Source organism: Argopecten irradians, chromosome 10, assembly GCF_041381155.1.
Source record: "Argopecten irradians isolate NY chromosome 10, Ai_NY, whole genome shotgun sequence".
Taxonomy (NCBI): domain Eukaryota; kingdom Metazoa; phylum Mollusca; class Bivalvia; order Pectinida; family Pectinidae; genus Argopecten; species Argopecten irradians.
In genome coordinates, this window is record NC_091143.1 from 12,946,944 (window position 1) to 12,970,928 (window position 23,985).

General features: G+C 33.0%; 1 protein-coding gene across 1 annotated transcript in view; it reads right to left on the reverse strand.

Moving 5' to 3' along the window:
• The window catches only part of LOC138333147 (mucin-19-like), a 134,070-nt gene extending 117,057 nt beyond the window's left edge, over positions 1-17,013 (reverse strand). The window contains exons 1-2 of the mRNA XM_069281319.1: positions 16,661-17,013; positions 13,489-13,570 (exon numbers count right to left, since the gene is read on the reverse strand). Coding sequence (XP_069137420.1) covers positions 13,489-13,570; positions 16,661-16,748 — 170 coding nt within the window. The 5' untranslated portion in view covers positions 16,749-17,013. The remainder of the gene's footprint in view (positions 1-13,488; positions 13,571-16,660) is intronic.
• Between the last annotated feature and the right edge of the window lie 6,972 nt (positions 17,014-23,985).

A 23,985-nucleotide genomic window follows, 5' to 3' on the forward strand; every position in this document is an offset into this window, starting at 1 on the left:
GATGACTTTGATTATCTAATATTTCAGACCAACCAATTGCAAGGTAATAGTGATTTAAGAGCCTCGTTAAGTTGTGAAATAATTGGCAATGCCACCAAATGTTATAAAGCTCATACTTAAAATGAGCATTAAGCAACATCGGATAATTGCCTTGTCAATAAGTTTTTATATATATAGTCTTCGTCGAAGGTTAAACCTTGGACAGTCTTAAATATATAAAGATACACATCTAAATTTACGTATTTTGAGCACAATGGTTGTCCATTAGGAAGGGTTTTAAGCATAACCTATATAAATCTATGCCAAAAAGCAAATACCAATTTTCAAAATTTAAACAAGGATCTTTTCCATAAACAATATAAGCCCGATCCACTGACTTAGGCTAACACTTTCCGTCATTATTTTCTGTTTAATTTATCCAGTCCAGTAAGCAGTGACTAACATTGAGGCCAAATATTTTTTAATGGATGTAATTGTCTGCTCATAATGTTATTTTAGCGTATTTGAGAATATGGAATGGTGGTCCTATTTAAAACTTGACCTACTATACTCACAAATAAATCTCATTCCAATTTGAATGGTCAGCTGGCTAATTGACAGGTTTCAGTTCAAGTGTACCATTAAACCATAGTCAAATTGGCCTGTTTATATATAATATTCCGGAAAAAAACCCAAGTCAAGATAAAAATTACATAAATTTCTTTTGAATTTAGCAGTGACTAAAGATAAATCAATGAATTAACATCAAATGATGTTGAAACTTGACTCTAATTTTACGCAAAGATTTTACATCTTTATATTTAAAATTTGAAATCTAGATCAGGCCTCGATTTTCTGAGACAAATTTCAGTCAATTGTTTCCACATAAGTTACACAAGAAAAAATTTTTTTGACTCAAGTCTGCACTTTAGTTTTGAGCAATCGGGTCCAGGCCAAAAAATGTTGAAACAAAGAAAGAAACTAACTTAACTAAAAACTTAAAGGTACCTCTTCTATAACTTTGTCATTTTATTCTTACTAAGTCTGTTTTTCGTCATTTTATTCTTACTAAGTCTGTTTTTCATTAAGTTTGTTTCGAGAAATCAGAATCTAATCAAGGACTTCACTATGCTAGTGATCAAGCAGTAAAATACAATGTAAATAGATATTTTCTGCTAAGGCTATGTGAATCAAGAAGAAATCCTGTAACATTTGACCAATTTCATGTTGTTTCAGATTTTTATTTTAGACTCAAGTCTTTGAGAATCTTTGTGACAGAAAACCATAAAGGTTCCAAAACATATGACAGCCATCGAGTGAATGGCACCAAAAGTGCACTCCCTACAAACATATAACTTAAAATTGGAAATTAAAAGATATATTCTTTTACCCATAAACACCTAATAGCTATACCATCTATATATAATAATTGTCGATATCAAAGTTAATAAATACCAAAAGCATTCCCTTTAAGATAGCTGAAACTTTTTTACCCAAAACACCTTCAAAACATTTTACCACAATATAAGACATTAGTTTTCTGGGTTTTTTCCCTACATACTTCTGAAAAGGATACAACTTCAAACAAAATCTTGAATAAACAGTTGGCGTTTTAATTTACCCTGCATGCCTGTGGGTTACTCAAGTTAACAGATAAGCTTGGTATAAATCATACCATTAATGCTATAGAGCAAAGTGTTAAACATTTCATTTTTATTGGAGGCATGTAAATGTGCACAGATGTTTCAGATCAAATTGATATTTGGAAAAGGATAAGAGAGATTTAACATGGCAATGCATGTGGTATATAAATCAAGGATAAGAGAGATTTAACATGGCAATGCATGTAGTATATAAATCAATGATAAGAGATATTTAACATGGCAATGCATGTGGTATATAAATCAAGGATAAGAGAGATTTAACATGGCAATGCATGTGGTATATAAATCAAGGATAAGAGAGATTTAACATGGCAATGCATGTGGTATATAAATCAAGGATAAGAGAGATTTAACATGGCAATGCATGTGGTATATAAATCAAGGATAAGAGAGATTAACATGGCAATGCATGTAGTATGTAAAATCAATGATAAGAGAGATTTAACATGGCAATGCATGTGGTATATAAATCAAGGATAAGAGAGATTTAACATGGCAATGCATGTGGTATATAAATCAAGGATAAGAGAGATTTAACATGGCAATGCATGTGGTATATAAATCAAGGATAAGAGAGATTAACATGGCAATGCATGTGGTATATAAATCAAGGATAAGAGAGATTTAACATGGCAATGCATGTAGTATGTAAATCAAGGGTAAGAGAGATTTAACATGGCAATGCATGTAGTATATAAATCAAGGATAAGAGAGATTTAACATGGCAATGCATGTGGTATATAAATCAAGGATAAGAGAGATTTAACATGGCAATGCATGTGGTATATAAATCAAGGATAAGAGAGATTTAACATGGCAATGCATGTGGTATATAAATCAAGGATAAGAGAGATTTAACATGGCAATGCATGTGGTATATAAATCAAGGATAAGAGATATTTAACATGGCAATGCATGTGGTATATAAATCAATGATAAGAGAGATTTAACATGGCAATGCATGTGGTATATAAATCAAGGATAAGAGAGATTTAACATGGCAATGCATGTAGCATATAAATCAAGGATAAGAGAGATTTAACATGGCAATGCATGTGGTATATATATCAAGGATAAGAGAGATTTAACATGACAATTCATGTGGTATATAAATCAAGGATAAGAGAGATTTAACATGGCAATGCATGTGGTATATAAATCAAGGATAAGAGAGATTTAACATGGCAATGCATGTGGTATATAAATCAATGATAAGAGAGATTTAACATGGCAATGCATGTGGTATATAAATCAAGGATAAGAGAGATTTAACATGGCAATGCATGTAGTATATAAATCAAGGATAAGAGAGATTTAACATGGCAATGCATGTGGTATATATATCAAGGATAAGAGAGATTTAACATGACAATGCATGTGGTATATAAATCAAGGATAAGAGAGATTTAACATGGCAATGCATGTGGTATATAAATCAAGGATAAGAGAGATTTAACATGGCAATGCATGTGGTATATAAATCTAGAATAAGAGAGACTTAACATGGCTATAACTATGCATATGGTTTATAAATAAAACTTGTTTTAGTATGATTACTGCCTAGCTTATGATTATATGTCACATTTAGTTCCTTATATATCGTAAAACTTGTCCAAACCGGCCCTTGTATAATCCAGACCCCTGTCTAGTCTGACACTAATTGTTTGTATTTTTGTTCTTAAATTGTGATAATAAAGACCTTTATAATCCAGAAGCCTGACTATACTGACCAAATATGCTGGTTTTAGTGACATTCTGTTAATATAAGTAAAAAGGTTATACAGTATATCAAACACAAAAAAAGGTAATTTCAGCTGGGAGGAATATCAATATATCATACCATTTAGCCTAAAAAAATGGCAATTTTTAATCACTTTTCAAAAATAATCAGGCACTCTGTTCAATAAATAATACCAATTAAGCTATGAATCAATCTCTGACATTAGTTTTTCCATTGCTAAATCATGTCTACCAGTATAATTATAAACATGGACAATAAAGTTTATTGGTGATCATAAACTTTTGCAGAATAAAATTCAAACCAAAATTACGTTGCCAAATTGATTTTTCTTTTGTTGTTGCGAAAAATAATAATGAAATTATTTTTTTCTTACAAACTAATTGCTTATGATAGGTTTCTATTTACTTGTGGTTAGTTTGTGTCAATTATCTGTTTCAACCCGCCCTAAGCTTTGAATTTGAATATCAACTCTCTATCAATCGTATTAGTAACAAACGTTTCATTAGTATCTATTCAACAAATAACAAGTTGTCTATGGTTAACATACCTGTCAGATTTTCATATTCACATAATCAATACATCTAAAAGTATACATTCTCCATTGTGATTCTCTTGTGCACATTTATGGACAACTGATTAAAAGGACCCATTTTATGATGTATGTTAATATCTATCATTTGATCACTTTTATTATGATTGTTGTTGATTAAATTGAAGGGAAACTATTCATTTATTGTTTTCATAACCCCCAAACATCAATAATTTACACTTAAACATCATGTTCCAACTTCCTACTTTGTCTATGGGGGAAATGACCTTTATATGACCTCTGCAGTCTGTATGGATCTTCAGTGTAATTAATCACATATAGTCTATATAGCAACATTAATAGTGGGAAACATTTGAAGAATAAGGGAAGACCTTGGAATGACCTCTGTATGACATGGACATTAGAAATGACCTTAGAATGACCTCTGTATAAAATGGCCATGAGAAATGACCTTGGAATGACCTCTGTATGAAATTTCCATGAGAAATGATCTTGGAATGACCTCTGTATGCAATGCTCATGAGAAATGACCTTGGAATGACCTCTGTATGACATTGACATGAGAAATGACCTTGGAATGGCCTCTGTATGAAATGGCTATGAGTAATGAACTTGGAATGACCTCTGTATAAACTGGGGCATAAGGAATGACCTTGACATAACCTCTGTATGACATGGACATGAGCCTTGGAATGAACTCTGTATGAAATGGACATGAATTAATAACCTTGGGATGACCTCTATATAAAATGGGCACGAGAAATGACTAGGAATAACAAGGAATAACTTTAAAATGATCTGCATACACATGTATGACACTACAATCAGGAATGAATTTGGAGGTTGAAATCCTTCTTATTTAAGAACTGATATCATCTCTGAACATCTTAAAAATTTGTTTGAACTTATGGTATGACTTATGGTTTATAGTACATGTATATATATTGATAAGATGGATATAAGTAAAATGTCCGACTCAGATTTGGCTGAAATTTACAGTGTGACAGATAGCCTTGATTTACAACTGTTAACTGTCTCCTCCATATACAAGTATAACTAATTCAAAGGTCACAGGTGTAGAAATGCTTTAATTATAATTCTAAACTGTTCAAAACCCTAATTTTCCTGCTTAAGAAATTAAATCTAATTAAACCAATAAAACCTACAAATGTCCTTATTTTACAATCTGGAATATTATCAAACAGTGTCAGTTCGTTAAAAACTCCAAGACTATGGCCCAAAATCAACAAATACATGGTAGTTGATTCAATGTCAAGAGAGATCAGGTTTAAAAATGGAGACAATATTTAAGACCAACCAGAGACATAATTAACCCAAGTCATGCAACGATACAAAAATTTTTAATCTAGCTAGGTACAAAATTTCCAAGCACACCTAGGTTTAATGTACTATTTAAATGGTGTTAAAGTATGTTACTCGTTGAAAATTCTCTGAAACGCTATAAAGTGTGCGGTACTTAAAATATAAATACTAAAGACAACAAGCCTTCCGGCTAAGCTATTTCACAATCCACTGAAAGTCCATGTCTCTATATATCATACATATTATATTCCCACGTTCTGTACTTTTCTTATATGTAGATAAGATATATTCACCTCTTTCTATATTAAAAAAAAAATAAAAAATGTTCACCTGACATTAATACAGTATGTTGACATTTTAGATTACTTTTATAATGCTGTAAAGACAAAGACCTATAATGTTAATATTGCAATTGGCCAACAAACTTGCATCAGTAAGTTAGGTAACATTGAGATACAAGTTAAGTAAGTAACACTGTAATACAAGTTAGGTAACATTGAGATACACGTTAAGTAACACTGAGATACAAGTTAAGTAACACTGAGATACAAGTTAAGTAACACTGAGATACAAGTTAAGTAAATGAGATACAAGTTAAGTAACACTGAAATACAAGTTAGGTAACATTGAGATACAAGTTAAGTAACACTGAGATACAAGTTAAGTAACACTGAGATACAAGTTAAGTAACACTGAGATACAAGTTAAGTAAGATTGAGATACAAGTTAAGTAACACTGAGATACAAGTTAAGTAACACTGAGATACAAGTTAAGTAACACTGAGATACAAGTTAAGTAAGATTGAGATACAAGTTAAGTAACACTGAGATACAAGTTAAGTAACATTGAGATACAAGTTAAGTAACACTGAGATACAAGTTAAGTAACACTGAGATACAAGTTAAGTAACACTGAGATACAAGTTAAGTAACACTGAGATACAAGTTAAGTAACATTGAGGAACAAGTTAAGTAACACCGAGATACAAGTTAAGTAAGTTTGAGATACAAGTTAAGTAACACTGAGAAAAAAGGTAAGCAAGATTGAGATACAAGTTCAGTAACATTGAGTTAAAAGTTACATAACATTTTATTCAAACTTTAATACACTGAGATACAAGTTAAGTAACACTGAGATACAAGTTAAGTAACACTGAGATACAAGTTTGAGATACAAGTTAAGTAACACTGAGATACAAGTTAAGTAACATTGAGGAACAAGTTAAGTAACACCGAGATACAAGTTAAGTAAGTTTGAGATACAAGTTATATAACACTGAGATACAAGTTAAGTAACACTGAGATACAAGTTAAGTAACACTGAGATGCAAGTTAAGTAAGATTGAGATACAAGTTAAGTAACACTGAGATACAAGTTAAGTAACATTGAGGAACAAGTTAAGTAACACCGAGATACAAGTTAAGTAAGTTTGAGATACAAGTTAAGTAACACTGAGAAAAAAGGTAAGCAAGATTGAGATACAAGTTCAGTAACATTGAGTTAAAAGTTACATAACATTTTATTCAAACTTTAATATAACTGTAAATAGTTGTTGCACTTTTAGATAACTTTAATATACCATCTGTAGAAATAAATTTAATTACACATTTATAAAAGGATCCTTTAATTAAAAACTTGTCGATTGAATCTTACATCAGTTAGAATTTATCTTTAGAGTTACTTTAATCATTTTCAACATTAATGTTATCCACTAGGATGTATTCATGTACCATGAAACTCTAAACAGGTGTTTATTTATATACACAAGTGTAAGTCTTACAGGAAAACAAAGGGATTAAGCCAAAATTGGAGAGTTAAAACTATGTAAAGCTTCAAAGTGGCGCTTTCTTTGAGAATAAAGGTGAAATAACCTACAAATATGTAATTTTCCACTAAAAACACAATCTAACAGATTCAGTTTTTTTCCCTGAGAATATCTCTTTTATTGAATGTATATATATATATATATATATATATATATATATAATCAGGGCTAATTGCTATTGATGTCTTATCTTGTTTACTGTCAAATATTCTGAAGTAATTTTCACACATGATTGACTTTCCTTGTCAATAACAAAAAAAAATGTAAATTGAGACTAACAGCTTTGCCATACCATGTACAAATTTAAAAAAGAAAGAAAAAAGAAGCAAAACAGCAAAATCATTGTAACTTAACATTGTGTTTAACATCTAGCTGAAAACTTCAAGGAAAATATTAATATGGGCATGAGGAATTTTAAAGGCAATTGGCAACAGGTAATTACATGTCCAAGCCCTGATTTCCCAAAGTTTTTCACAGCTTCGCACACCATAAACAGTTTCATTTAATATATTTTTTATCTGAGTCTTGTGTAACAGCCAGACTTTCAAACCACTTGCCCAATGAATACCCCTCCCCAATACCTATTCCACCATCACCTGACCAATAACTAATCCGAAAAGGAAAATTCTACATATATACAGAATATATATATTGTGCAATGATTGAGTATATACCAGGAGTAAACTCCTTGATATAATCTTGTTCAAAGTGTCACGTTGGAGCACCAGTCCTTTAACAATACCGTATTGTAACACCTGTGTTAAAATCTGATAATCCTATGTTTATAACATTGAACACATGGGTCTAGAGACATTTCTAGAACCGAAAATCTATTTATAAACTCAAACATCAACACAGGCTTAATATTAATCTATGAATGGAATAATTGGCTAAAATAGAACAATGGGGGTTTAATTTGGATAAATAACAGGACATGCATGAATAGACTACGCCACAAATCTAATCATATGCTGGTCAAAATATAAAACAGTTCTTTAAGATTGAATAACACTTTAGTCATACGATCGATATAATGACTAATTTTAGTTCTACATTCCAGATTGTTTCCTTTGTTTCTATAAAAATCTCTTTTTAAGTTCCCCATTCTGAAACACATCCCCATTCCCCATTCTGAAACACATCTCATGTTTCTATATAAATCTTCAACCAACTTACCCAGGTTTGGACAGGTTGACAGCGAAAGCTTAAGTCTCTACATACGGTGGTATCTGTTGACAGCGAAAGCTTAAGTCTCTAGCTAATCTACTACGGTGGTATCTGTTGACAGCGAAAGCTTAAGTCTCTACATACGGTGGTATCTGATTGACAGCGAAAGCTTAAGTCTCTACATACGGTGGTATCTGGTTGACAGCGAAAGCTTAAGTCTCTACATACGGTGGTATCTGGTTGACAGCGAAAGCTTAAGTCTCTACATACGGTGGTATCTGGTTGACAGCGAAAGCTTAAGTCTCTACATACGGTGGTATCTGGTTGACAGCGAAAGCTTAAGTCTCTACATACGGTGGTATCTGGTTGACAGCGAAAGCTTAAGTCTCTACATACGGTGGTATCTGGTTGACAGCGAAAGCTTAAGTCTCTACATACGGTGGTATCTGGTTGACAGCGAAAGCTTAAGTCTCTACATACGGTGGTATCTGGTTGACAGCGAAAGCTTAAGTCTCTACATACGGTGGTATCTGGTTGACAGCGAAAGCTTAAGTCTCTACATACGGTGGTATCTGGTTGACAGCGAAAGCTTAAGTCTCTACATACGGTGGTATCTGGTTGACAGCGAAAGCTTAAGTCTCTACATACGGTGGTATCTGGTTGATTTTGGCCCTTGATAGTCAATCAATTTTACTTTATTACATAATATCTATCATTACAGTAATACTAGTTGAGTTTACAAGCAAATGCAAGTGTGCTTTTCTTTAGAACAAAAATTACAAAACTATATATCTTTCAGGAGGAGGTGATGATTCATATACGACAGACTTTTAACCATAATGTTCTCCTGAATTATGCATCACATTTAAAAATCTGCCATTCCATATTCCATCTGTCCAGTAACAAAACTACTGGTTATTCAACAAGGTGGATAAGATTTCAGCTTAGATTAAAGATGCTCCACCGCCGACAGAGCATAAATGATATTAATCACTTGAACAATAATTGGTGTTTAATCGTGTAAATATATGTTTAATTAACACAAAAAATAATATAAAATAATTTATTTTGCCCTTAGTACATGCGCAATCAGTACTTAATTCCATATAGGATATAGTGCCACGGAATTTTTTCGGGATGCAATTAATTATTTTTTGTAACTTTAACTTGAAGTAAAATTAGAAGCTCAAACTTTTCGATGGTGGTAATGGTGTAAAGTAAGTAACATTTGTAACTGAAGAAAAATACTAAATCGTCTGCTCGTGTTTTTGAAAGTGAAAAAATACCATTTGTCAGCGGTGGAGCATCTTTATAATCGTGTTTAACTCACTCACCCCTGGAGATGTATTTGAACTCTTCTAATTCAAATGATGGGATAGTTCATTGTGAACTTTCAGGGGTGAATCAAAAAGTAAATTGTTTTTACTGACAGCTATGGCAATTTAGGATGTGACAACTTCTGACAGAAACCAAAGACCCAGAGAAAAACCTCCGACCCATGCACATATGCAATCAGTTTTCAGCAACAGCCCCATATGGTAGATTTAGTCTCTATAAGCCTGTCAGCGTCACATCACAGTGTGAAAAACTACAAATAGTATTTGTGTGATAAAAGCCTAGAAATAGGTTGAGTTATGTAGGGGTTAAACCAGTAATTATTCAACTAGGCAACAACTGTGATATACTTCTTTTTATTGATTTTTTCTTCATACTTCAATAGATTCGTGTTCCTATTGCAATTTTTTTTTACTTCTGTTCTAAGTTTCAATCCTATAAATAGCAAAGGAAAGAAAAACATTTCAAAATAACCTATATTTCCTTTAAAGTGTGATTAAAACATAAGTTTTCTTCCAGCATCAAAGTTTCAGTCATTTTTTTCAGAAATGAAGAAAACTTTATAGATTCATACCAAATACAGGGTACATCCCTTTTTAACTCTCATATTAAGAGTCTAGCTACCTTAGCTCCATACATTCTGATTACTATAAAGTTACAATTTTCCAACATTAGTAATAAGGCCCTCATACTTCCCATCTAAAACATTCTAAATCTGATTTCTACAGCAGCACTACCAGACATCTATATGATAATCTGATGTTATTGAAATCAGAAGGTAAAATGGCCATTTTCTGGGAGGTTAATACATTGCGATAGAGGCATAAAGATCATATAAATGTTTGAAGTAGCGTCATCCGGAAAACCTACATGAATTTCAACAAAAAAAGGCTTTCACGAACCTCAATATCAACTGCCTTATAAAATTTGATAGCTATCAGTTGGTCATTTATTGAAAAATCAGTTCCCTGTTGGATATTTCAGACCTTCACATATCTTTTATAGAGCGCCAAATATTCTGAAGATATTTAGTCCCATACGCTGCTTCATTAAATCTCAAAGATGATAACTAAATTGATTTCTTCGACACAGTTTAGCAATCGGACGCAGGGTGTACGCCAATTCTGTCGTTATACAAAAGCTTAATGTATCTCGCACCAATATCGACGGAAGCTTTGATCGGGAAACTTCACGTTGCATTGCTAGGTTAATTATGACATACGAGAGTGCCGACACAGTCTATAGAGAATGCCTAATGTTACAGAGGAAACATTGATTTTTCAATGTGTCATGCATGACTGAATCAGAAGAATGTTTGATCTGTCTATACTTCATTGGATAATCGAGTCAAATCATGTATCAATAAATTACCGACAAAAAGTGTTTCAACCACGCTATTTTTAGAACTTCATTGATCTATCTGATCATCTTTTCTTGTATTGACATGTAAAGAAGATTATTACAATATGGGTATTTATTGACCTACATAGACTTTTGAATTTATATCACATATAATTTTTCATGCAAATCATATATTTTTTAAAATTTCAATTTTTTAAAAATTTAAATATCAATATATCTATTCATTTTTTAGGTCAAAAAAGCCAAACATTTTATACAAGACAGATGCAGGGATATAAAAGAGTCCTTATAATTAAGGAAATTCAAAGTAAAGTATTTCACAATAGCCAAGCTAGTTCATCACAAAACCAATAATGCGTGAAAACAAAATGACAGTTTATATATACCCTACTGATTGCTTTTCAATAATAAATGTATATTTCTTCACACGTCATCAATGACCGACATCAGAGGCCTGAAATAAAAACCTTATATACACAATGTATAGATGAAGAAAATCCGCAGGAGTGGAAATATTAACACTTCTCTGTAATGAATTGCATAAATTGTGTTGAGTCATGTGCATATTAAAGCTTGTGATTTTCAGATAAATGAGCAGGTATTTAACCGATATTGTCCCATAAGGACGGAAATCAATATACAGAGAAATTTAATTATTTGTTCTCCAGTGTAACCTAATCATCCAATCGAATCTGCCCAGGTTTCGTACCCTTGTTTCTGTTTACATACGAAACAATTACAATGGAAGAAGCCACAGCATGAATAGCACCATCAACATACATTCAATAAATTGTCTGAGGAATTCATCCGTATTTACCAACACATTAACCTGCTCATCATTCTAACAATAAACAGTTAACAAAGCAAGCAATAATAAACAGTAAACAAAGCAAGCAATAATAAACAGTAAATAAAGAAAACATTGATTCTGACATTCACATCTTTTTTTCTGAAAACAGCACAGGGTACACATCCTTATTGACAATCATAATCCGAGTTAATGTATACTGTACCCCATATACTGACACTGACAGGTAATGTTTTTGAAGGCATACCTGGTTATATCTCATTAGAGACAGGTAAAACACAAGCATAATTAAGACCTTTATACACAGGTAAATAAAAGGTCCTATTAACATCCAGGGTCATTTAAGGACAACCTTCTATGTGTGCAGTTTGTGGCAATGCGTGAATGTCTATGTTTTGGGAGGCTGCGTTATGTCCATGTTGTGTCTCCTTGTGATAGTGGAAACTCTTATCCGTTTTATAGTGCTATCTTACCGAAGCATACTTCCAGAGTCACCAGAATGGTAAATAGGATTTAATAATGGTTATTACCTTTCACATTATTATTGATCATTGTACAACTGTCATACACAGTATAGAAATTAAATGACAAACCAGTTTAGCAATTACTACATGTACAGGTATCAATATATTCTTCTGTTGCATAAATGATTTCAAAATACAGGTAACATGCATTATAATCATTATGCTATATTTTATCCAAATACCATACAGGTTAAATGAAACTACACATCAGCTATGTTGAAACACTCGAACTCTTTAACGTGGAATGCATACAGTTGGTCATTTATGTAAGCAAATATTTACATAAGTTTTATGGCTACCATTAAATTGACGATAGTATCCGGATCCTAGTCCTGTTTATAAACCTTTCAGCTTACGTAAAAACTACAATCTGAGGATGCAATCATGAAAGTGTCAAAAAAACACAGATTTTATATTTTCACATTTCAATCTGCTAATCCATTCATATCAGCTTACTTTAAAAAAAAAATCACAATCTTTGAATGGTTATGACACTGTGTCAAGAATATGTACAGATTTATGTTTTCATAATTCAAATCTCTCATTCAATCTTCATCAGAACACGTTATACATATATTTGTAGTGAAGGTTACAACTTTAATTCTAAAAAGGTTACGTTATTTTCCATTATCTTTAGGACAGAATTAACTCCAAATGGAACCGAATGGATCATCTGTTGATAAGAGCGACATATTAGTTTTTATGAAGAAATATCTCTATGAAGGAAATCGAATATCTCCTTTATATTCATACATATAGCCAACTGAAAACTCAGAATACCAGATGATTGTTCAATAAATCAAACAACACATGAAAAAATCCATTTAAAAATCCATATGGATTTTTCTTAATTGAAAAGTTTAAATGAAAATAAAAACATAAAGTGTATTCAGAAGAGATCTTGATAATGATACCAAATTTTACAAATGATACAAGTTTCCCTTTGAAAGAGTTAGCTTTTACGCAAAAGCTCATCATTTATAGCTCAAAGTGACCTTGACCTTCCTTATCAAAATATATGTGTACATGAAAATATTCATACTTAAGTAAAGCAATGACTCAAATATCAGCTCAGTACATGAGGAAAGATCTACAAAGATTTCTCCTCAGTTCAAGTGGTTAAAATATATAGTCACAATGACCTTATTATTTTAGAAACATGACTAATGTCGTAAAACTATCCTAATTAAGACATGAAATTGTACTCACTAATATCCTGAATTACATGTGAAACAGGTGCTACTTCCAGAATCAAAGAATTCCCCCGCAGCACAGGATCCCGACACAGAATCTGAAATAAACAAGTAATCATTATCAGGTGCAAGTGTTTACAAATTTGTGTGTCAAGTAAAGTTACTCAAATGATATCGAAAATCAGTTTCATGGATTTAAATAATTTTAAATTCTAGCTAGTTAGATTAGACAACTTTGTGTCCTTTTCATTTTCTGTGCTTGAAAAGGAAAAGGAGGTGGCATAAACGCAAGCCCTGTAGTTTCCCTGTCAGACTAGATAAAACATTTGATAGTTCATGTAAACATAAGATTGATCATTAATGCCAAAAAGATTTCAATCATGGAAAACAATATATTAATAATACAGAGTTTCCAGATCCCAAAATGGCGTCATCATTTGAAGTGAGTTTCGTGACGTCATAATCACTGGAAAGTGGGACTAATCGACAGTAAATTGTACTTTACTCACGTCGTTTTGGGATCTCGAAACCCCCATATTTGAATGAAATGTTTCCAACGGCTAGAGATCATCCATCATCAGAATCCTTTTGGTTAATAGTTTGGTATGATCAAAATGTTTTAAAACATTGTATGTGAGTTATCTCCCCTTTAATTATTGACATTTGCTTTCATATATGGAAAATCTTGAGATTAAAGATATAATGACTACTTGATTCTTCTGCGATTATAATGGATGAAAAAAAACCCACAAAATTACGTATAAAATTGCTTAGAATTATTGATTTTGAGTTTCATGTTAGATTAGTCATAATGTATTTATTATAAGACTTAAAATTTTTAAAAAATATCTAACAATAATTTGAGCATAACTGTTCATTTCTGTTAACTTAAGGTGTTGAAAGGATTATAATAAAATAAAATCAAAATATCATGATATGAAATCAACTTAAAATTTACTGTTCTAATGAATATGAAACTGAAAGTAGGCTTAAAAAGACATTCCATGAAACGACATGTGCAGTTCCTTTTTTCTGAAAACTGTTTTTGCAGTCAATGAATATTTCTTTTTCTTAAACTATTATAACTTCCCATCATTGTAAGTACATTTTTATTAGCTAGCCTTTATTGGTAAAAAAAATCTTGACCAAATATATATATGAAAAGGTAACCTGAACTGTCTTTAAAAACTCTACCTTAATTTTTCTTATCTAAACATCAATTACCCCTAACCATATATTGTATACAAAAAAAAAAATGCCTGGAAAATCTTTTTCTGGCTTCTATCATTGTACTGTTTGATGGACGATGAACATGCACTACATTTAGAAATAATAGCTTTGTAATGATAGATCAGGTATTTTTATGAAAAGCTTTATTGTACATTTGACAAAAGTTTTCTTGGGCTGTAAAGGTACCGCCCAAACTCACAAAGCCCATAAATATCTTTTATGTAATGTATATATAATTCTACCTAAGTTTTCTTCTCACTTTACCAATAAACCTGGCACAAATTCAAATAGCATTCTCTCAAGTTTCAATTAGTCAATATGTGTAGTTGTTTGCTTTGTAGGAATTCAGTTGAGACATATAGACTCAAAATATCTGCTGAGATTGTTAAAACAAATTATATCATAAAGAGTTTAACAAGTGTTATCTTATCATGTTTCTTTTCTTTTAAATCTAAACTTTGATCTGATTCAATTTAAATTATCAACTTTGTCTTAATCAATATCCAATACTGAAATAAAGGATTGTATCTTAATAATCAACAGCTTTTAATTTGGGTGATAATTGGAATTTAAGAAAACATCTTTGACTTACATAAGGATGGTAAAATGAAAATTATCAAAGATATTGGAAGAATTCAACATTACAGAGTTTTACATGTAATTTTATATTCTACTTATTCAGCTTTCACAGTTTAAGAACAGTCGGAAAAAAACTCAAGTTATCGAAGGGGAATTAATTAAGAGAAGAAACTAATTATCCCTGTCAAATGCTATATACTGTAGCACTTTACCATACGACTTCATAGCAAGTGTAACCACATTAACTTAATTTAATGATAAAGTGTTATTAATTTTAATTAAACCATTTTTATCTAGTATTTATCCAAACTCATCCTTTAAACAGTTCTGTGACTAGCATTTCCTACTGATTTATCAGTAACTTAAATTCAATGACAAATCAGTTTGACATGCTGATTATAGAACTAATAATAATGTACACTCCACAATCTTGATACGGTTATCTTACACAAACTTCTCTTCTAAAGTATTCATATTGATTGGTTCAATTGAAGCTACTTGATTTTATCGATCAAGACTCAATTTTTACTTCTGATTTGAGGGAAGTTCCAGCGGATTACTTCAGCTATTTTCAATGTATGATATTGATTAGGTTTATCATAAGATGTCTTCAGGAAAACAATAAAGGTTTAACCTGAAGTTACAACCATTTTTAGCTAAAACATGTTCATCAAACGAAATGCTTGATCAGATTTTTATGCAAAGTTTTTTTTCATTGATTGAAATAATTTACTTTTTTCATAGAACAATAAGTAAAAGCCTTCATTAAAACTGTAATAATTGAAACAATTTTTTAATCAGAAATCAAAGCATTTTAATCAAACTTTCAGTCATGACTTCATGTTCAAATGAAGAATAAAATTGAAAGAAAATTGCACTTGAGACATGGTGAAATGTGAGAAAAAACAACAACTTTTTTATTAATATAGATTGGCATTTGCTGAATATTACAATCTTACTGTCAAAACATAAAATGTTTGAAATTTTTTGTCATGTTCAGATTTTGAACGTTTACTGGTTTCATTGCAGCAAAACAAAAGTTATACACAGTAGCACAGTAGTTGATATATGGCACAAAATTACCTATTTTTTAGCTATTGCATAATTAGTTATTAAAATATGAAATAATAAAATAAATATTCTCGATCTACGACAAACACTAGTTTTAATATATATCATTACTAGGATTTTACATAGAAAGGGTTTCTTACATAACGAAACAAATTTACATAACTAGTATCTATAACGTTACATTGGTATCTGTCACATTTCCTTGTACATCGAGCGAAAAGAAAGCTGATTTAGTTTCGCTCTCGATCGTTTATTCGTTGTTAGATTCATTTTCGATTTGACAACTTTAATTGCTGTCGAATACTTACCTATGGCCAGCCATAGTATGCATATAACTGATAATAAGATGTTGTGGTATTTGTACTTTTCCTTCATATTTTGAAACTTTCTTTTCATAAGGCACTTTTCTGAAGCCCTCGCGTGAAGAGAGGGTCTTTTCACTAACTACAAGCGGACCAGCGCTTGGATCACGGAAGCTTTCAACCTCTCACATACTGTTGTTTGTCCCCCAGAATCAGAAGCAACTAACGTTAGTCCTCCTCCTGTGCGAAATATAACGTCGAAAATTCCAGAGGACAAATTTCTGGGGGTAAAAATCAATGAAGCTTCCTCTGTTTATATCCAACGTGCCCCGATCAGTTCACGAAAATGGAGATATGAGACGCGCCTTCTGATTGGTCGTGTGGTCACACTTGATCTACCCGGTAGTAAATCACCTACTTTAAGCGTCATGTGTATCTAAGCAACGTTCCAACAATGTGACTGTGTAATTTCTTATACCGTAAACCACATTTATTGTCATAAGAGATCACATTTTTAAAACCTTCCCCGCTGGCGTACATGGGGTAGATCAGGATGACGTCTGTTATTTGTAAATAATTAACATTGTGTGCCTCGTGTAGAGCCTGTGTACACTTGCACCGAGCGTGAATATTTAACAGGTGGTCCGATATATTTAGTCTGGCGTGAGAAAGGAGATTACTCGAATTAAAGAAATCAAATTGACTATTGGACATATTGCTATAAACTTTTTACGTCCCATTACGTTTTGAAGCGTCATCAATTAAAGTTAATTGGTGGAGACTTATAGTGAACAAAGTATAACAATAAATAAAAGTCATACATTGTACACAGTACATATGTACTTAAAACTTCGTTGCAAATTGTTTCAATTAAATATTGTTACTTTTAGCAGAAACTATTTAAGCATTAAGTCACTATTTTTTTATTTCATCGGGGTATGAAAGAAATTTTGTTTGCAAACTTTTCCAGGCTACTTTATAAAATGAAATACGTTTACACGTATGATTCCATTGATTTTTTCCAAGGGATTATTTTTCCGAATCAATATAATTAATTTTCTCTTTGTTTCTGGCTTTCTGATTGGCCTATTCATTTTTTTTATTCCACGATGAAAGAAAATATCCGAGAATGGCGCGGAAACCCGACGTTATCGTGACGTCACAATAGAAACATTGACGTTGGGTATTGATTTGGAAAAAATAATTAAAAATAGTGACTTCAATGCTTAAATGCAACGTCAATGTTTCTATTGTGACGTCACGATAACGCCGGGTTTTCCACGCCATTCTCGGATTTTTTTTTTCATCGTGGAATGAAAAAAATGAATAGGCCAATCAGAAAGCCAGAAACAAAGAGAAAATTAATTATTTGTATATAAAATGACTACCGGCCGTTATACGTGAAAACGTTATAAGAAATTATTCAAATGGCATTATTTATTTAATTTTGATTTAATTACAAGATTGTGTCACCCTAAATGTACGGTACATACCTTCCGAATACTAATAACAGGAATGTATTCAAGAAAATATAAAACTTGTCCCATTAATCTTACTAAGATTTTAAGATTACCAAGTTGATATTTAAAGTTTTTCTTGTTCAAAGGAACTGAACATATTATCTTAAACGTCAGAAAATGAAAATTAGAATTTAAAAAAAAAAAAAAAAAAAAAAAAACATGCACCAGCACCATTATATTCAATTATCATATTCAGTAAAAAAAATCATTTATTGCTATTATGTCTTTTAGATAAAACATAACGTTGGAATATTGTCTGGTGTGTGTAAAAATCATATGTTTTTATCTAAAATATACTAGATACAGGAAAATGGGGGGGAAAAATGATTAAAGAAAGATATAATGACAAATTTCATTTCATAATTATAATGTTTGTATTTCATTTTATCAAACATTTATGTAACCATGTACTACAGCAATTAAACGACTCTGTGAATAAATTGAAATCCAAAGGATATGACAATAAATGCTTTGACGCCAAACTTTAAACCCATTTCAATATTAAAGCCAGAAAAATAATTGTCTCTTTTTTAACTGCCAGAGAAGGCTAAGGTAAGGCGATTGCAACATGAAGTGACACGGAGTTAGATTGGTTAAAGACCCTTTACCTTACCGAAACGGATTTTAATTTTTAACTGTAAAATGAGTTTGATAACTTTGTGTATTCCTAAAGGACGAGTCAAAGTTATTAGCTCATCGATAATACTACACTTATCATCACTTCAAGAACAATTCTAAATAAATGTACATATAATTTTATTTTATTTTTCCATAACGCGGGTCGTCTTATGTTTCCCTGCGTCGGTCAATATAGCTATAAAGGGAAATACTAACATAGATCTATACAGGAAAGCTAAAAAAATTGGTGTTTTAGACTATCGTTATAATCTGAGAATTAGCTATATAAATCAAACAGAACTAATAATGGGAAATTATGCTAAACTGGATAATCCCATTATTCGATTTAAAAAAATGAATTTCGAGTGAACATTTCGACATACGTACAACATAAAAATTATAAATCTTTCCCTTTTACGCAAAGTTGAAATAATAATAAATTAAATGAAAATTGATCCAATGTGAATAAAATAAGAAGAAGATAAATGAGCTACACAAAGACTGGCTATTAGACCGTAAGTTGTTGATATGACTTTCTCAACAGTTTTTTTACTTGATTATCTCCCCTTAGTTTGAAACAAGGATTTCATATCCGTCCTTGTTTGAAACTGATTCGTGACTGTCTCCTTACATACTAAACACCAAGCGAGACGCCTATGAACTGGGAATAAAAACCGTTTCTCAACAAATACTTGTCTTATCGAGTCAAACGAAACACCACTGTAAAGTTTATTAAGTATCACAACGTTTATAACTTGATTTAAGGACAGAAGATTTAGAGGATATGTCTTAATTTTCGTTAAAAAAAATACGACAGCTCATGAAATGACGGCCAGCTTCAGAAAGTAAGACGGTAACCCTCGCACCTGCAAGCTACATCAAAGGCCGCGCCGGCGGATATCAAAGGAAAATCAGCTGTCGACCAACGTCACGGTCACTGCACAAACACAAAAGCTCCTGCCTTGTACTCCACCAAAACCCAGTGTGACTTATCCTTCTCATATACGTCCTTGTTTGAAACTTACGATCAGACATGTAGTAGAGACAAAAATAATCAAGTCAAATTTAGTGATTTTTTTTTCAATACTCTAGAGACTGCATGGTGGCCAATTCAGGCTACACCATATATGATCGTGATCGAACATAAATACTGGATGTCCATTTTAACTTTATCAGTGTCCTATATCTTAAAACATATGTAATCGTATACAATACTCTTTTTACTATCCACATTTTTTCTTTGACACAAATATGTTGTAGAATCTTTGTGACCTTGACTGTCGGACGTAAAGATAAATTTAAATCTTGATAATCGTCTCCATAATTACAAGAGGGCAATAATCAAAATCTTAATTGTGATTTTAAAGACGAGAAGCCATAATGTCCACTGTAAGTCGGTCTAGGAATGTAAATGTCTGCATTTTCATGGAGGAATATGACATTAAAACCTAATCTGATATGGTCAATAAAATATCAAGGATATTGGAGTGGTTGTACTAGTCAAACTTTGTTAAATTATAAACGTGTATAATTTGTACAAGATGTGCTTAACAAATTGACTTAAAGGCCCACTATACCTTTCCGAAACAAAAAGTTTCTTAAGAATAATTATAACATCAGAAAATTTTGACAATTTTTCGACGTTATTTGGGCTTAGAACGAAAATCGGTAAACTCGTATTCTACGTATGACATTATATATTAAACTTCTAAAAATGGTCTATGGACACTCTGGTGGGTCCAAATTGACTCCGGCTCCGGTCCCTGTGGTTCTGCGTACGAATTATATAAATTACCTATAGGTTCTAAACTGGACTATATCGGTTGGTGTCCGCTATGGTGTCACTAAGTACATGGTTTACGTAAGCTCACGGACTGGCAGGACTTGGCGTAAGTGAACCATTATAATATTTACGACTTTAAAAGTCGCCATACGTCATACTGTTCGTAAACTAATAAAACACACAATTACTTGTTGATCAAAGCCTATTTTGTGACTGTAAAGTCTGGACTTATGCGGGAGAGAATTTTATAACAGTAATCAGCGACTTAGGTATAAAAACAAGCTGTGTCCACAGGCATTTGACTCTATAGATATTCCTCTCTCTATGTGTTACATACTTATATATATACTAAGAAAAAAGTACGTGTCCATGTAGATTTGAATATATATATACTTTCGCCATTTCATGATGGTTCTTCAGGAATGTTTTAACATTCCCGAAGAGCCATCATGAAATGGCGAAAGTACTAGAGGAAGGTCGTTGAGTTATATATATATAGAAAAAATACCAGAACTAAAACAAATCTGCGATCGATCTCTAACGTTTTCCCAGCTGCCGCTGTTCTTCAGGAGACAAGTAATTGTGTTCAGCGACATAGTTATAAAAACAAGCTGGTATTTAGATATTCCTCTCTCTATGAGTTACACATATATATCATAAATATATTATATTATAATATTATAAATATATAAAATATTATATAATAATAAATAAAATGTTATATATTAGTAATTGTGTTTTATATTGGTTGATTAATTAAAGACCTAATATGTCGATCATATAATGAAATTAAGGCAACAAGAGTGTCTATCATTTTCTTAGTACATGTATACTAGCACACGCACTGTCATTTCTTGTATGACTTTAAGTCACCGAAAGTGTAATAAAATAATTGTGCTTTAAAAGATTTAAAATATTTTGATTCAAGATGGCACCAAAATGATCGCCATATTATGGGGAATTTGTTAGGCCCACTCCACTACCTTTCCGAAAAAAAATCTTTAAAAAAAAACCCAATAACAACGTATGAAAATATATATGGATGGTCCAAGATGAAGCTACGACACCAAACAAATGCAAGATTTCCTGTGTAATCTATTTTAACAGTGAATATTCATTTTGATGGTTTCCAGTCTGGCGCAGTGACAGTCAACTAACGCGCGGTATTTAGGACGACGGCGGAAAACATAAGAAGACCCGCGTTATGAAAATTAACATTTAATTTATTTTAATCAAGTTGTTCTGAAAGAGATAATTAGCGTAGTATTAACGGTATTAAAGTAAATAATTTTTGCGACTCAAAACAAAATTAATGCCAAGTAATGTTCTGAATACAGGTTCATTGTTTTCTTTTCTGAAGGAATTTTAATATTAACCTCTAAATCCCCTATTGGGCCCCACCCTCCCGCCCCCAGGGGGTCAGAGCCAAAATTTATACAAGTTCTGTTCCCCTTCTTCCAAGGATGTTTATGGCCAAATTTGGTCACAATCCAAACAAAACTCTAGGACAAGAAGTGATTTATAGGATTTACCTCTATTTCCCCTATTGGGCCCCATCCATCCTGCCCTCGGGGGGCCAGAGTCAAAATTTATACAAGTTCTGTTTCCCTTCCCCCAAGGATGTTTGTGGCCAAATTCGGTTACAATCCATGCAGAACTCTATGACTAGTAGCGATTTAAAGGATTTACCTCTATTTCCCCTATTGGGCCCCACCCCTCCTGCCCCCAGGGGGTCAGAGCCAAAATTTATACAAGTTCTGTTCCCCTTCCCCAAAGGATGTCTGTGGCCAAATTTGGTTACATTCCATTCAGAACTCTATGACTAGTAGCGATTTAAAGGATTTACCTCTATTACCCCTATTGGGCCCCGCCCCTCCTACCCCGGGGGACCAGAGCCAAAATTTATACAAGTTCTGTTCCCCTTCCCCAAAGGATGTTTGTGGCCAAATTTGGTTACATTCCATTCAGAACTCTATGACAAGTAGTGATTTAAAGGATTTACCTCTATTTCCCCTATTGGGCCAAGCCCCTCCTGCCCCTGAGGGATCAGAGCCAAAATTTATACAAGTTCTGTTCCCCTTCCCCAAGGATGTTTGTGGCCAAATTTGATTACAATTCATGTAGAGCTCTAGGACAAGTAGAGATTTAAAGGATTTACCTCTATTTCCACTATTGGGCCCCGCCCCTCCTGCCCCCGGGGGGTTAGAGCCAAAATTTTATACAAACTCTGTTCCCCCTCCCCCAAGGATGTTTGTGGCCAAATTTGGTTACATTCCATTCAGAGCTCTATGACTAGTAGCGATTTAAAGGATTTACCTCTATTTCCCCTATTGGGCCCCGCCCCTCCTGCCCCCGGGGGACCAGAGCCAAAATTTATACAAGTTCTATTCCCCTTCCCCCAAGGATGTTTGTGGCCAAATTTGGTTACATTCCATTCAGAGCTCTATGACAAGAAGCGATTTAAAGGATTTACCACTATTACCACTATTGGGCCCCGCCCCTCCTGCCCCGGGGGTCAGAGCCAAAATTTATACAAGTTCTGTTCCCCTTCCCCCAAGGATGTTTGTGGCCAAATTTAGTTACATTCCATTCAGAACTCTATGACAAGTAGCGATTTAAAGGATTTACCTCTATTACCCCTATTGGGCCCCGCCCCTCCTACCCCCGGGGGACCAGAGCCAAAATTTATACAAGTTCTGTTCCCCTTCCCCAAAGGATGTTTGTGGCCAAATTTGGTTACATTCCATTCAGAACTCTATGACAAGAAGTGATTTAAAGGATTTACCTCTATTTCCCCTATTGGGCCAAGCCCCTTCTGCCCTGAGGGATCAGAGCCAAAATTTATACAAGTTCTGTTCCCCTTCCCCAAGGATGTTTGTGGCCAAATTTGATTACAATTCATGTAGAGCTCTAGGACAAGTAGAGATTTAAAGGATTTACCTCTATTTCCATTATTGGGCCCCGCCCCTCCTGCCCCCGGGGGGTCAGAGCCAAAATTTATACAAACTCTGTTCCCCCTCCCCCAAGGATGTTTGTGGCCAAATTTGGTTACATTCCATTCAGAACTCTATGACTAGTAGCGATTTAAAGGATTTACCTCTATTTCCCCTATTGGGCCCCGCCCCTCCTGCCCCCCGGGGGACCAGAGCCAAAATTTATACAAAGTTCTATTCCCCTTCCCCCAAGGATGTTTGTGGCCAAATTTTGGTTACATTCCATTCAGAGCTCTATGACAAGAAGCGATTTAAAGCATTTACCTCTATTACCCCTATTGGGCCCCCCGCCCCTCCTGCCCCCGGGGGGTCAGAGCCAAAATTTATACAAGTTCTGTTCCCCTTCCCCAAGGATGTTTGTGGCCAAATTTAGTTACATTCCATTCAGAACTCTACGACAAGTAGCGATTTAAAGGA